The sequence below is a fragment of the Marmota monax genome, unplaced genomic scaffold (genome assembly GCF_021218885.2).
Source record: "Marmota monax isolate L192 unplaced genomic scaffold, Marmota_monax_Labrador192_F-V1.1 WCK01_AAM20220418_F8-fsc00203, whole genome shotgun sequence".
Lineage (NCBI taxonomy): Eukaryota > Metazoa > Chordata > Mammalia > Rodentia > Sciuridae > Marmota > Marmota monax.
Window position 1 is genome coordinate 2,040,704 of NW_026694787.1, and position 15,769 is coordinate 2,056,472.

The following is a 15,769-nucleotide window of genomic DNA, read 5'->3' on the forward strand; positions in this document are numbered from 1 at the left end:
GCAAAAAATTTCAGTGTTAAATTGAGACTAAGTTTTCCTATGGAACATGAATTGTTCTGACTTTTTATTTTAAGTAGCAGCATTGACCTATTTTAATTGGCACTGGAAAGTCACTACCTCTGGAGTGGAGCCATAGAAGAACTTCTGGAGGTAGTGAGGTCCTAGAAGTACAGGTCCTGGAGGTACTACACGTCCCAGCACAGAATGTTGAGAAGGCATAAAAAGGAAGGTTTTTTGTGTTGCCAGATAAAAACTTAATTTACTTGGCAAAAAGCTACTCCACCAAGCTCCAGACTGCCTATAAATCTATGGGAGTTGGAGGCTGCTGTCCTGCGACCCTGCACTCTGCGTTTCCCTACCACTTTCCTTTGTTTCCTCTCCTTTATTAACTAAAGATAGCAATCATTGTGGCCTTGGAATTGGTATCTTATGTTGCCACTTTTAAAATAGCATTGGTATGAAACTCTTCATTTTTAATTTTGAGTAGGTAATGGAGTCCAGGGAACAATCATATAGGCAGAATGTCTAATTTACTCAGCTGCAGTGTTATTTTTGACTATGAGCAAACCTCTGTGGGGAGCAGAATTATCCATTTGAGATAAATTAGCCAAGCTGACTTGTCAAGTGTTTCCTCAGCATATGCATTTGTCCTATCATTAGCAACAACCTCTAAAGGGTGAATTTGAATGTGATTGTCACTGTCTAAAACTTCTCCTGATTATTTAAAAAATAGTTTTGGGTGAGGCATGGATACTATGACTATTTTTTTCTCTTGAGTTCTCATATTTTAGCAACGCATCCTAAAATATTTGGGAATAAAAGGATATGGTAACTGGTATTTGCTTCAAAATAATATGGAAGGGGGTAGTATGGATGGCACTGGAGTTACAACAAAGCTTATCATGAGATGATAATTGTTGGGTGAAGGACTCTTATGTGGGTTTCCTACTCTTCTGTCAACTTTTATATATATTTGTAGTTCTCCATTAAAAAAAAAAAAAAAAAACAACCTACCATTGTTTTCCACTGCCTCAAGGTAGAGTCCAGCCCTCTAAACATGCTTGGAAGGCCCCTTTGCCAGTTGGTACTTGCTAGCCCAGATTCATCTCCTAGGGTGTTCTGGCCAGGAAATTAACATTCACAACCTAACTTGCCTCTGACCTTTTGCACTTGCTTCTCTTCCTACAGCATTCTTTCCTTCCCTTTCCATTCCTCCATTCTGCCCTCGTTTACCTGCCTCACTCTTACAGATCCTCTGGCCACAGACAGCGTCACTTCCTCCAGGCTTTCTCTGACTGCTTTCTGTGCTTGAGTGGTTGGGTACCCTCCTGGGAGTTCCTCTCTCCCAGTTTCCCTCACTTTAGCCCCCTTCACAGTAGCTCTAACTGTGTGTACTTCCTTCTAGTTCCCTGCATAGTACTGTACTTTTTTTTTTAAGAAAAGATTTATGCCCCATTCACACTTCTATCCTTGGTACCCAGCATAATGCCTGGTATATAGTAGGCAATCCATATATAAGAATAAAAGTGTCAATTGGTGACACTTGGCCTCAAGTCTCCCAGTGTCTCTGCAGAACCTGTGGAGCCTGGTGCTGATGTGGCTTCTACCTACCTTCTTTTTTTTTAATATTTATTTTTCAGTTGTAGTTGGACACAATACCTTTATTTTATTTATTTATTTCTATGTGGTGCTGAGAATCAAACCCTGGGCCTTGCATGTGCTAGGCAAGCGCTCCACCACTGAGCCACAACCCCAGCCCTCTACCTACCTTCTTGTTTCCTCACATTCATACACTTGACACCCACAACTCACCTCTATTCCATTTCATCAGAATTTTCATTGACTTGCTGTAAGTCATAGTAATGTGAGCAGAAGTTTGGACATTATATTTCTGTATCTCTAGTGCACATAGTGGGGAAGCTCCCATGAAATTTGGAGCTCTTGCATCTTCTCAAAAAATTACAAATTTTGAAATGGTGTCCAATACTACTAAGCAAATTTAAATATGTTTGTGATTGATACAATAAGTTGCTCCTTTTTGAATAAGTTTTCATGACAGGACACAACTTTAGGGGGCATTTTATATTGTCAAGTTGATGATGGATATGTGAACGAGGAGCTATGGCACAGAAATGTTTATTGTAACATCTGGTCATAGAAAAAGAAAAATGAATAAAATCTCCATAGATAGGATGGATAAAAAATTATGATCTAATTGTGATACAATGGAAAGCTATATAGAAGTGAAACTGTAGGAACTGAAGCTAGAGGAACAAGTTGGTTGAATCACATCAAAAAGTAGCAAGTCAGGGCTGGGAGTGTAGCTCAGTGGATACAATACTCACCTACCACACATGAGGCCCTGGGTTCAATCCTCAGCACCACACACACACACATAGAAAATACACCTATCCTGAAACACATTAAACCTTTAAAAAGATTGCTTTAAAAAATAGCAAGTCAAGGGGTTGGGGTTGTGGCTCAGAGAGCACTCACCTCGCATGTGCAAGGCCCTGGGTTCGATCTTCAGCACCACATAAAAATAAATAAATAAAATAAAGGTATTGTGTCCAACTATAAATAAAAAATTAAAAAAGCAAGTCAAAGAAAATACAAAAGGTACTATTTATATAAAATTCAAAGACATGCAAAGATGAACAACATATTATTTAGGAGTTCATAAATAGAATAAGCCCATACATGTCTTTACATACTGTCTTAGCCTGTTCAGACTGCTATAACTGAATACCATAGCCTGAATGGCCTATAAAAAACAGAATTTTATTTCTCATAATTCTGGAGGCTGGGAAGTCTAAGATTAAGGTACCATCAAATCCACTGTCTGAGAGCCCACTTGCTGGTTCATAACCTGGATCTTCTCACTGTGTTCTCACATGGTGGAAGGGACAAGTCAACTCTCTGGGGCCTCTTATAAGAACATTAAACCTATTCATGATAGTTCTTCCCAAAGTCACCATCTCCAAATATTATCACATTGGGGATTAGATTACCACACACAAATTTAGAGGGGGACACAAATATTTGGTCTATAGTATACACACAAACACATGTGTAGGGAAATGATAAATCCAGAAATGAGGATAGAGATCTCCTCTGGGCAAGAGGGAGGAGATGTGATCAGGGAAGTGTATGTGTAATGACTTGGGCTTACCTGGGTTTTTATTTCATTATACTATATGCTTCATAAATATGCAAACTATATTTGATATATATTTCATAAGAATGACATTAAAGATAAATCCATTAGCTGATTTTGAGACTATATTCCTATCACTTTAAAAAAGGAAGAGGGTTTTTGTTGTTTTTTAAAAAATTCTTCAGTAACAAGTAGATTAAGTAGACAGATCATCTGTCCTCTCACTCCCATCCCTCTCTTGTTCATTTCAGATGTTGCTGTTGTAGACATGAGTGACTTCTCCAGACAGCCTTCCCTCTTCTACCATCTTGGAGTCCGTGAAAGCTTTGACATGGCCAATAATGTGATCCTGTACCATGATACCGATGCCGACACAGCACTGTCACTGAAGGTAAAGAACATCGTTCACCTTCCTCTGAGTGCATCATTTTGGGAAAGCAGAATTTTATGTCAAGCCGAAATGTAACATAGCACAGGAATTATATGTGAGAAAAGTAATAAAAATTGCTTTTGCAATACCTTTTTTCCTACCACTGGTTCTACCTCACACATATAAATTTCTGGCTGCTCTGTGAGCATCGTTGCTACATTAAGCTTTTGCAGGCAACCTGAGCACTTCCAGGCTCATTAGAGAAAAAGCAAAAAGTATTCACTTCCATTGACACAAACACACTACTCTGAATCCGTTTGTGGGCAATTTGATCCAAACTTACATGTTATAAAAATTAGTTCTTGACTTGGATAATGACAGGGATATATTTAACAGTTACCAAAATAAGCAGAAAATTTTACCATAGATATAATCGGCATTTAATTTGTTATTATACTCTAATCTGAAAACATAGCAAAACTGAAAACAAGTGTATTCCTATACAATTCAGTAATATTGAGAATTTCTGAAATGTATTTTGGCAAGATTGAAACAAACATTTTTTGATAATATAGAACATTTTAAAAATATCTTTATTTATTATTTACGTGGTGCTGAGGATCGAACCCAGTGCCTCACACATGCAAGGCGGGTGCTTTACCACTGAGCTACAGTCCCAGCCCATATAGAACATTTTTAAATGCTTATATTTGCAAAATATAAATGTCTGATGTGCGTTATTCTAAAAGTCTGCCAATATTGTTGAATATCTTAGAAAATCCTGCTTTATGTTAAATCACTTAAAAATTAATAGTTTGTTTACAGCACTGTTTCTCAACCTTGATTGCACTTTAGAATTACCCAGAGAACTTGTAAATATCCCAGGAGTCAGGCCACACCCCAAACAATCACGTCACAATCTCTGGGGTGTGCTGCACAGGCATGGGACTTTTTTAAACCTCCCAAATGTGCAATCAGGTATGAGAACTAGTGGATTTAGAGATTGGCCTTTACAGACATCCTTTTTAAGTGTCCAACTCCCTCAGTACTGTAACTTTATGCCATACTTGGGCTATGTGTGTGTGTGTGTGTGTATGTGTTTCTTGTGATTTAATATTAACCAAATTTTTCTGGGTTCTATATTGGTTTGAGATTATTTCCTGATAGAAACACCACCTGCTTCAGATGTATAATCTGTATGTGTTAAACCTCACATGCATTTTACGTAGATAGGTGCTCTGTAGTTATAGCACATAGTGTATTTGAAGAAGTCATTTGTATGACAGTGAAAAAAAGAAACTTTTATCAGTGTGCTTTACATTGTAGAATAGTTTCTACAGTTTAGAAACATATTTAAAGTCTATAAGCCAACTTAAATAACTTTAGAGATTTAGATATTAACTGCTGCTTTTACTGATTTTTCACTGTGCTTAGAAGTATTTAGAATACTTAGAATTTAGAAAATATGAAAGTATATAGATTATTAATCTATACTTTGATAGGAAACATGAAATTTTAACATTTTTTTCCTAATTCAATACAGTTTTCCTCACCTGTGCTTTAGAAAAGCCCTCTGGAAAGTTCTATGATCTAGATAATTTTAAAATTATTTTACAGGGCTAGCGATTGAAAATTTTTAATTTTTAATGAATCAGACAAATATTTCCTACAATGGAAATGGGTAGTTAGTCATTTATATCTAATACCAGAGGAAGCAATCTGAACTTCTTATCAAAAATAGAAATCTTGGGCTAGGGATGTGGCTCAGTGGCACAGTGCTTGCCTAGCATGTGTGAGGCCCTGGATTTGACCCTCATCGCTGAAAAAAAAGATTCTCTGATTATATAAAGCATGTTTTACAGGGCAGATATTTAATTATGTTTTCTCTTGCAGAAATGTTGGTTTCTAGCATATAAATGATATATACTCAAGGTCTGCATAACCATCCTGTTGTTAACTGGCTAAAATGGACATGAGTTTGAACCTGCCTAGACAGTTCTAATAGGGTGTCAGGAATACTTCCAGTAGTACTCTTTCTGTAGGAAGGGTGACCATGGTGTTTCTGCAGCCTTTGCATTGATCTATTCAAACCCCAGGATGGCACAGTGTTTCCCAAGTGCTTTCTTACTGTCACTGTCATTCTTCTCTGGGAAGGTGGGATGCAGGGCACTCAGTGCCCCAAATTTGAGTCTCAAAATATCTTTTGGGGGGGCTAGAGCTTTAGCTCAGTGGCAGAGCATTTGCCTAGCACATGTGAGGCACTGGGTTGGATCCTTAGCACCACACAAAAATAAACAAATAAAATAAAGACATGCTGTTCACCTACAACTACAAAAAATTAAATAAATCTTTTGGACAAAAGTATTGTCACTGATATGGGAAAACCATCATAAGCAGAAATGCCCTCCAGTACTTCCAAAGCTAAACAATTATGATTAGTTTTCCATAGAATGTGAATTTTTTGATTATCAGAGATTCATTCTATTTGAAGCTTTCAGATGGTGGGGGTTCAAATGATTAATTCTTGTTTTAAGGTGGGCACTATATGATGTGGGGAGACTTAATGCTTATGAAAATTAACTGTTTAGAAAAACTATGTTCATCTTTTGTTTTTCTTTTCAGGATATGGTAACTCAAAAAAACACAGTAAGTATTACATTTTCAAATTTTTAGCCTCATAAGTGTAAATTTTTTTAAAATATAATTTTTTAGTTGCAGATGGACACAATACCTTTATTTTATTTGTTCATTTTTATGTGGTGCTGAGGATCAAACCCATTGCCTCACACATGCCAGGTGAGTGCTCTACCACTGAGCTACAACCCCAGCCCATAAGTGTAAATTTATAAAATATTTGCCTGAAAGTCTCACAGGTAGCAAGGTGATTTCTAATCATGTGTTTGTTGTTTCTAAGGAGGTCAGTTGGAAACCCTCTATTCCTCAATCCACCAGTTAGCTTAGGCCCCACTTGGCCCTTTGAAAGTGTGGGACAGGAGGCAAGGTCAGACAGGTGTATATTCTTTATTACTTCATAGGGCTTTGAGCTTGGAACCACCTAGGTGTATCCTGAGCTGGACCTGCACTCCCATGGACCACCAAGAGTCTTTTTACTGGAGTCAATACCTCCCATACTTCCTCACCAAAGTCTCCCTGATGATGAAGGAACATGAACTTATACCCCAGTTAACAAGGGGATCAAGCCTGAATTTCCCTGCCACAAGCTGAAAAGAAGTAGGATGAAATTCTATTTCCTTCTGCTCCTTCCTGTTCCTTTATTATGAACTGAAGTTTCCTGATTCAGCTTATAAGTTCTTGTGATTACCTAGTCTTATTGCAATGTTGGTTTAGATAGTATAATGAAACTAGAAACTACCATCCTAAAAAAAATATTTGAATAAGATCATGTCCTCAGAAATTGTGCCAGGGTTATCCTATACCTTTGTATGTACCCCAAGCTTCCTATTCCTCTAGATCTATGATGGTGTAATTTGAGAATCCATGACCTAGACTCTAGACAGGCCCTTGGTCCCTTTCCTTTGGATCTCAACATCCCTCCTACTAGCACTTCTATAAGGGAAGGGTATCTCAGTACTTTTCCTATTCTATTTGGAGTTCCTAGAGGGACCCAAGAAAAGGACACAGGAGTTGAAGCTCTCCCCAGGTTGCCCTCTGCAGGGGAGTAGGAGCTTTGCATGACTTTACCCCTCCCAAAAGGCCCCTAGCAGGGGAGGGGGGGCTCCCCAGTACTCCACCTAACAAAAATACCCACCTGAGGGGGAAACTTGGACCCTCCTTCCCCAGCAGAGGATGAAATTCTAGAAACAAAGCAAGTGAGGTAGTTCAATTACCATTGGAATGTGGATTTATAAGCTGATTTGTAAAATAAGGCAAGAGGTTCTGGTTTCAAGTTCCTCTTGGAAAAGAAACGGGACAATGTGTCATTTTGTTTTGTCCCATTAACGTACCAATGTTTTTCCATTTATGGGAGTCTGTCCTATTCTTTCCAGATCTTGATTTTTCATTTTACCTCCTTCATGGAGAAATGGGGGAACAATCAAAGGAGATTGGGCTTCAGGCCCAGGAGGTGTAGTTGGAGTCGCATCCGTCTCTTAAGTCACATTGGGCAGTTGTTCTACCCTTGTCTTGGTCATATCAGTAAAATGAGAAATGTTGACCTCTGTCCTTTTGTTTGTGGATGCCTTCCAGCATTCAACATCTGTGGTTCCATATTTATTGCACAAGCAAAAAGTTGTAACTTGGATTTAATGCAAGAAATGCCTATGAAACACTATTCCTTAAAACAAAATGAGCTACATGAAGGCAAGAAGCTATCTTTTTTCGTTTCTTACTGTTGGGTGTATATACACTTCTATCTATCTGGATTTTCTTTTATACTGGGTATTGAACCCAGAAGTGCTTAAACACTGAGCCACATCCCCAGCCCTTTTTTGTATTTTGTTTAGAGAGGGTCTTGCTGAGTTGCTTAGGGCCTTGCTAAATTGCTGATGCTGGCTTTGAACTCACAATCCTCCTGCATCAGCCTCCTGAGTCACTGGGATTATAGGTATCCGCCACCATGGCTGGCCTGCACTTTGAAATATTTTTGTCTTCTAAAAGACTTAGTGTTATAATAAATGTTAAGTAGTGTTATAATTCTAGTGTTACAATACTATGTAGTGAATTCAGTTATAATTCCACTATGTATTCTCCTTCTCGCACATACTCCCTTCTGAAATACCCAGGAATTCCTTTAATATTCATAGTAATTCTAAGCACACTTTGGCACCATTCTTCCTAGGTGTTTTGATTGTTTGTTAGGAATTAATTTATTCTACAGGATTTGACAACTAACGTCTCTAAATTACATTAGAATTCAGTGCCCAATATTAGTTATCATGCTTGGAAGGTGTGAAAAATTACAGCATTCAAAAGAATTTTATTTTGTTTTTATTTTTTAAAAATATTTTTAATTGGGGGGCTGGGGTTGTAGCTCAGTGGTGTAGAGTATTTGCCTAACACACGTGAGGTGCACTGGATTTGATCATCAGCACCACATAAAATAAATAAATAAAATAAAAGTATTATGTCCATCTACAACTAAAAAATTAAAAAAAAAATTTTTAATTGGCACATAGTAATTGTATGCTTTTATGGGTACAGTGTGACATTTCAATACATATATACAATATGTATGAACAGATCAGGGTAATTGGCATGTTCATAACCTCAAACATCATTTCTTTGTGTTGGGAACATTGAAAATCCTCTGTACTACCTATTTTGAAACATTCAATTAATAGTTGTCAACCATAGTTACCTACTGTGCTATAGAACATTGGAAGTTATTCTTTCTATCCTGCTGCATCCCTATACTTTCTACCCTTCTTCTAAAGCTCCATTCCTCCTTTCTTCACACCCTTCCTGAGTGCTGGTAACCACTCTTCAGAAGAATTTTGAAAGGGACCTGAGATAACTTGAAGGCTAGAAAATAATACCAAAGAGTAAATGCTGAAGGGATGTAAACCTTGGAAGATACCATTAATGGTTATCCTTAAATGTTATCCTCTTTCTGAAAGTAAGGAGATAGTTATTTTTTCCGCTCCAGATGGAGTGGAAATAGGGCAAACAGAAAAATGGTTTGGATCAGCAGAATGAACAGCTTGCAGTTAATGGCAATTAAACATTAAAACAGAATGTCAAAGTAAATTGGGTGACTTTTAAGGAGAGTTTGCTTAGTTGTCTCTTGCATGTGGATTGGGATAACACTGGAATCGGGGAGCCTGGGTTTTATGACTCCAGACGTTTCTGGAGACAATCTGATAAAATCATTGGTGATCATTTTGGAAAGATTTTGGTAAAACACACATAAGATATAATGTAGCCAGAGTGAACTTTAAAGTTCTGTCAGTCAAGGGTACAGCTTACATGCCACAGCCTGAACATGTAGCCAGATATTTGTGTGATTGTGAATATATGAAAACCAAGGTGCTTTGAGATCTGTCTTTAGGGAGTTATGTGCCTGATGCCACATTGAATACACCTTTATTTGGCAGAAGGTTGGGCGCATTCATTTCCATTTCTAGAAGTAGTTGCTTAGCAGAGATGGAAAGGCTGGGAAGCTGATCTCAGGGCTTCAGGCTGGGCTACCCATAGCCATTCTGTGTGCCTTTGCTCTTTGGAAACATGACATCACCTTTTGTGCTCACCTCTTTTTCAAATGATGCTCATGTTCTTATGTACCAGGTTTTGTTTTTTAAAAAAAAAAAACTGCTTGGGGCTGAGGCTGTAGCTCAGTGGTAAAGTGCTTGCCTCCCATGTGTGAGGCACTGGGTTCAATCCTCAGAACCACATAAAAATAAATAAAGATACTTTGTGCTCATCTACAACTAAATAAATATTTTTTTAAAAAAACTGCTTTACAGCCAGGCATGGTGGTGCACACCTGTAATCCCAGCAGCTCAGGTGGCCGAGGCAGTTCAAAGCCAGTCTCAGCAAAAGCAAGCCACTAAGCAACTCAGTGAGACCCTGTCTCTTAATAAAACACAAGGACTGGGATGTGGCTCAGTGGTAGAGCACTTGCCTAACATGCATGAGGCACTGGGTTCGTTCCCCAGCACCACATTAAAAAAAAATACAACAACAACTAACTAAAATACAAAATAAGGCTGGGGATGTGGCTCAGTGGCTGAGTGCCCCTGAGTTCAATCCCTGGTACCAAAAAACTGCTTTACTTAGGTATAACTTGCATACCTACAAATTCACCTGTTTTAAACACACATAATTCAATGACTTTTAAAAAAATTTTTTTTAAAGAAAGAGTGAGAGAGACAGTGAGAATTTTTTAATATTTATTTTTTAGTTTTCGGCAGACACAACATCTTTGTATGTGGTGCTGAGGATCGAACCCGGGCCACACGCATGCCAGGCGAGCGTGCTACCGCTTGAGCCACATCCCCAGCCCGACTTTTTAAATTCTTACATAATTTTTTTTTGTAGTTGTAGATGGACAACATGTCTTTATTTTATGTGTTTATTTTGATATAGTGCTAAGAATTAAACCCAGTGCCTCACAAGTGCTAGGCAAGTGCTCTGCCACTGAACTAAAGCCCCAGCCCTAATTCCATGACATACATTTATTTATTTATTTATTTATTTTTAAAAGTTTTTCATGCCTCTTTTTTTTAAGAGAGAGAGAGAGAGAGAGAGAGAGAGAGAGAGAGAGAGAGAGAATTTTTTAATATTTATTTTTTAGTTTTCAGCAGACACAACATCTTTGTTTGTATGTGGTGCTGAGGATTGAACCCGGGCCGCACACATGCCAGGCGAGCGCGCTACCACTTGAGCCACATCCCCAGCCCCAATGACTTTTATTTAATAATGTAGGTGGTTGCACAGCCATTACCATAATCTGGTTTTGGAGCATTTCCATTACCTCCTCAAATACCTTTTTACAGACCATCCCTGTTCCTACCTCCAAACCCAAACAACTTCTAATCTGTTTTATGTCTTATAGATTTACCTTTTTGGGCTTTTCATGTGAATGGAACCATACCATATGAGGTCTTTTGCACCTGGTTTCTTTCAATTAGCATGTTTTTGAAGTTTTTCTATGATGTAGTGTGTATCAGTAGTTTTATCCTTTTTATTGCTAAATGACATTCTACTGTATGGATAGTCCACATTTTACTGGTCCTCTCCCCAGTGATGGGCTTTTGGGTTGTTTCCACTTTGGGGATACTATGAATAATGCTGCTCTGAACATATGTGTACATAAAGACGTACACATATTCATTCCTCTTGGGTAGATACTTAAGAATGGAATTGTTGGGTCATATGGTCTATACATGTTTGACTTCTTAAGAAACTGCCAAAATGATTCCAAAGGAACTGTTCCATTCTAAATTTCCACCAGCACTGAGAGGTCCAGTTTCTTTACATCCTCATCAATACTTGGTTGTGTCCATCTTTTTATGATAGCCATTCTAGTGAGTATGAAGTAATATCTTAGTGTAGTTTTAATTTGCATTTCCCTAGTGACTAGTGATGTTGAGCATCTTTTAATATTCTTATTAGTCATTCATGATAATCTTTGGTGAAATGTCTACTCAGATATTTTCCCCATTTTAATTGGTTGTGTACTCACTGTAGAGTTGAAAGAGTTCTGGAAGCAAGATTTTTTATCAGAGGCTTCAGTTACTCAATTCAGTTATCAGTTATTACTTTTATGGATCAGGCCCTTTTTGTATCTAAGAACTTTTAGCCCAACTCAAGGTCAAGAGATATTACTCCTATATTTTTTAAAAAACTGTTAAACCTCCATTTAGGTCTCAGATACATTTTGAGTTCATTTTTATATCTGAATGAGATAGGTGTCCAAGTTCATTCTTTTGCATGTGGATATCCAGTTGTTCCAGCAACATTTTTTTCTGAGAGGGCTATCTTTTCCCCTATTGAATTGTCTTGGCACCCTTGCTAAAGTCAACTAAACCTATATGTAAGGTTTATTTCTGGATTTTCAGTCCTGTTCCATTGATATGTATGTCTAGCCTTATACACAAGCCACACGGTTTTGATTACTGTTGCTTTGAAGTAATTTTTAAAATTGGAAAGTCTGAGTCCTCCAACTTTTTCTTTTTCATCCTTTCTTGGGACATTTTGGGCTCCTTGCAATTTCATATAAATTTAAGAATTGGCTTTTCCATTTCTGTAACAGCAATAATAAAAACCCACACCATTGACAGGGATCGCATTGTATCTATAGATTGCTTATTGATAACAATATTAAGTCTTACAATTTATGAATATGGACTCTCTTTCCATTTATTTAGATCTTCCATAATTTCTGTCAACAATTTTTATAATTTTCAGCAAACAAGTCTTTCACCTCCTTGACTTAAACTTATTCCTGGGTATTTTTTCCTTTTGGATACTCTTATAAATGGAACTGTTTTTTAAATTTCCTTTTCAGGATTAAAAAGTGTTACAAAAATCTTGTGAATACTCATCACATTTTAATTCATAATTCAATATTTGATTGAGTTGAAATGTAATTCAGTTTTCAGTCAGAGCTTTACAAAAATGGCTTTTTGCTTTTCCTGTATTTTTATCCATTTCAATTTTTATGCTGTTGCTTCAGCATAACAAAGGTAGTCAATCTTAGCATGTCAACAATTCAGAAAACTTGTTTGTATAATGACAGATCAAGGTTGCACCTTCATGAAAGCAAAAGAATGAAAATGCAGCCAACCATGAGGCTACTTTATTGGTTAAACCTTGGAACTTCCTGATGGTTTGCCACTAGTGTACATAGTCCATAGGTATTCTGTAACTTCCTTTGTTTTCATTTTCCTTTGCAAGAATAACCAGTTTTGAACTTGTAGCATATTACACAGATTGATTTCCCCTGAAAGCAGAGTCTGAGATTGAATTTAAGGTGCAGGAGGTTCATTAAGGAGTGCCTTTGGGATTGACACTGCGCAAGGGGAGGGAATGAAACAGCACTGGGCAGAGGGAGAAATGAAGCTGTGATGCAAGACCAATGACAGCCTTGGCAAACCCCTAAAGGAAGTCAAGCTTGACTGGCCTTTCTGAGCTGTCCTGTGTGAGGATGAGATGGCCAGGTTTTTATACCCCTGCATCCATCCATCATTAGAAAGAGTGTAACCTTTGATAAGGTGCTTTCTGCAACTAAGGCAGTTCCAGAAGGGGCTGACAGTAGGGACTGGGGGTTAAAGAACTTCCAGTAGCTAGGGCAATATATCCTTCCTTGAAAGGGGGGTCTTGGTAGCACATCTGAGTATCTATCACACAATAATAATTTCATATGGAGAATATATAAATCACATATACCCCAAGACTAAAAAATAGATCTTCAAGGCTGATAGGCACAGGAATAATATTTTCCTGTTGAATTAGTTGGTAATTACCTGAAAACTGCCTAACCTTGCCAGAGAGGAAACGTGGGGACATGTGCATTCCCTGTCCCCGGGAGACTCCAATACTTACAGTTGGAATTGTTAGAAGTATACCAGATCACATTTTCATTTGTCATGTCCTGAAGCCAGAGTTCACAGTTTTTTTTTAAGCAATGTTAAATTTCCAAGCTTGGATCACATTATTAAAAAGTACTTTATTAAAAATCATGTTATTAAAAAACTAATCTGGTTCCTGACCTCTGGACTAGGTGATTTTCTTTTTCTGGAAAATCAGTGAGATTTAAGAGAAACTTGTTCCCATTAAAATGGTTATCTTTATAATCCCAATAAATTGGAAATTCTTTGAGAAACACACATTGGCAATACTGAGGGCATTGTGTTCAATACTGGAAGTCTTCCTCCTGGCTTGTGAACATGGTTAGAAGGTAACAGAATTTCTCCTGTTCTTTCTTGCTTGCTTTCCACAAGTCTAAAGTTTTCTATGAACTGGGCTCCAAAATTATTAAACATATAGAGTGTTTAGGGACAGTTTGGTAAAAAGTCAATTAAATTTCTTCTTTCCATGTCTTTTGGGTTTTCTGAGTTGAAAATCAAGTTTTCTACCACTTTTATTATTAAAGACTCCATTTCAAACAGGAAGGCTTCATCCCATAGAGATGGAAAGGAAGAATTTTATTTTATCCACAGAATATGAATCATGTAAAAATCTCTGCTCTTTGAGTATTTATTTAGCTTGTGTGGCTATTTTCTATAATTTTTACCTCATCTTAAATTCCCTATTACAGTCTTTTTGTTTTTTCCTGCATGACTATGTTTTTGCTTCTGTTTGTTCTCTTAAATTGAAGTACTCTAGAGGTGTGAAATATAAAACTTTGCACTGTACATCTTGAATATCACAGGGGTAACATCAGATGTCACAGGACCAATGTCAGAACCACATTATTGATATTAAATTCTGCCTACCAACTGAACAAGTCCTTGGAATTCAGGACACCCATTTTGTTTTCTTTAAATTAAGATATAATTCACATATCTTAAAATTCACTATTCCCTCATATATTTGTGTTGGGAATTTTGTGTAGCTTAATTTATTTAAGGGCATTTCAGAATTAAGTTGAAGTGACAAGAGTCCTAGGAAGGGAGAGGAAAGGCCTGAGATTTGTCTAGCTCTGTAAGTCATCTGTGTGCCAGATGCTTAACATTCTTGGGTCTCAGATTCCTCCTCTATAAAATGAGACAATGGGGCTGGGGTTGTGGCTCAGTGGTAGAGTGCTTGCCTAGCATGTGTGAGGCACTGAGTTTGATTCTCAGCACCACATATAAATAAATTAATTAAATAAACATCCAACAACTAAAAACTAAAAAAAATGAGACAATAGGGTGCTTTCTGAGATTTGTGCCAGCTTTGAAATCATTGTCATGTTATGAGAATCATTCAATTGTTTGAACAAAGTGGATCAACTATTGCAATAGGTCAGTTAGCACTCCATGGTTTCCAGCAGGGATATTTTCATTTACTTTTAAGTGGTACAATAGCCTGATTTTGCTATTGAAATCATTATACAGCTTCTGTATATTTATTCCTCCTATGACCAGATAAATATAGAAAGGTGTTGAGAGCTACAGCCGAAGGGGCCCCAGCAAACTTCCAGCTGCCAGCAAACTTCCAGCTGCCGGCTGATGATTGGCTCCTCGGCCCCAGCAACATCTAGCTGATTGGCTCCTCTGCAGTGATGCTCATTGGGCTGTTTCCCTGCCCTTTCAGACCACGGAGCTGCTCATTGGGGGACTTTTTTGGCTCCGCCCACGTGACCCAGCCAATCGGCCTCAAGAGCAGGAGGATTGTGGGAGGTGGGGAGAAGCTTGTGGGGGAGAGAGAGGCTTGTGGAAAGCCGGTGGTGGCAGTTGAGGCTCTGAGGGTTTTTCCTGAGAGGCTGTTTTGTTTGGCGTGTGTGGTTCTAAAAATAAAGTTAGTTTCTTTTGAAAAAAAAAAAAAAATTTTGGATCCATTTTATCATGAGCGCTCATCATATATGATATATGGACATACGTACATTCAAACATATAACACAAAACACAAGTGTGCACACATAATATAATACATACAACACATAACATTATAGTAAAGGCCTTATAACTTTTTACAGGTGAAATCTCCATTGCAATGTTTAAAAACTCTATAGTCAAAAAATAGAACTGATCAGCAAAACATTAACCTAGGTCTGTATGAGCTCAAAAAACAAAATAGAACTTCATGATATGGCAAAGGGCAATAATAAAATAGATATTGAAAAAAGCATCCTGGTT

At 37.6% G+C, this 15,769-nt stretch overlaps 1 protein-coding gene across 2 annotated transcripts in view; it reads left to right on the forward strand.

Annotated features, from left to right (window-relative positions):
• The window catches only part of Map3k15 (mitogen-activated protein kinase kinase kinase 15), a 119,401-nt gene that overhangs the window by 17,373 nt on the left and 86,259 nt on the right, over window positions 1-15,769 (forward strand). Inside the window, exons 2-3 of one of the 2 annotated variants that reach the window (XM_046425818.2) lie at window positions 3,409-3,548; window positions 6,150-6,173. In XM_046425818.2, the coding sequence (XP_046281774.1) occupies window positions 3,409-3,548; window positions 6,150-6,173 (164 nt within the window). The remainder of the gene's footprint in view (window positions 1-3,408; window positions 3,549-6,149; window positions 6,174-15,769) is intronic. The other variant, XM_046425819.2, reaches the window with a different exon arrangement.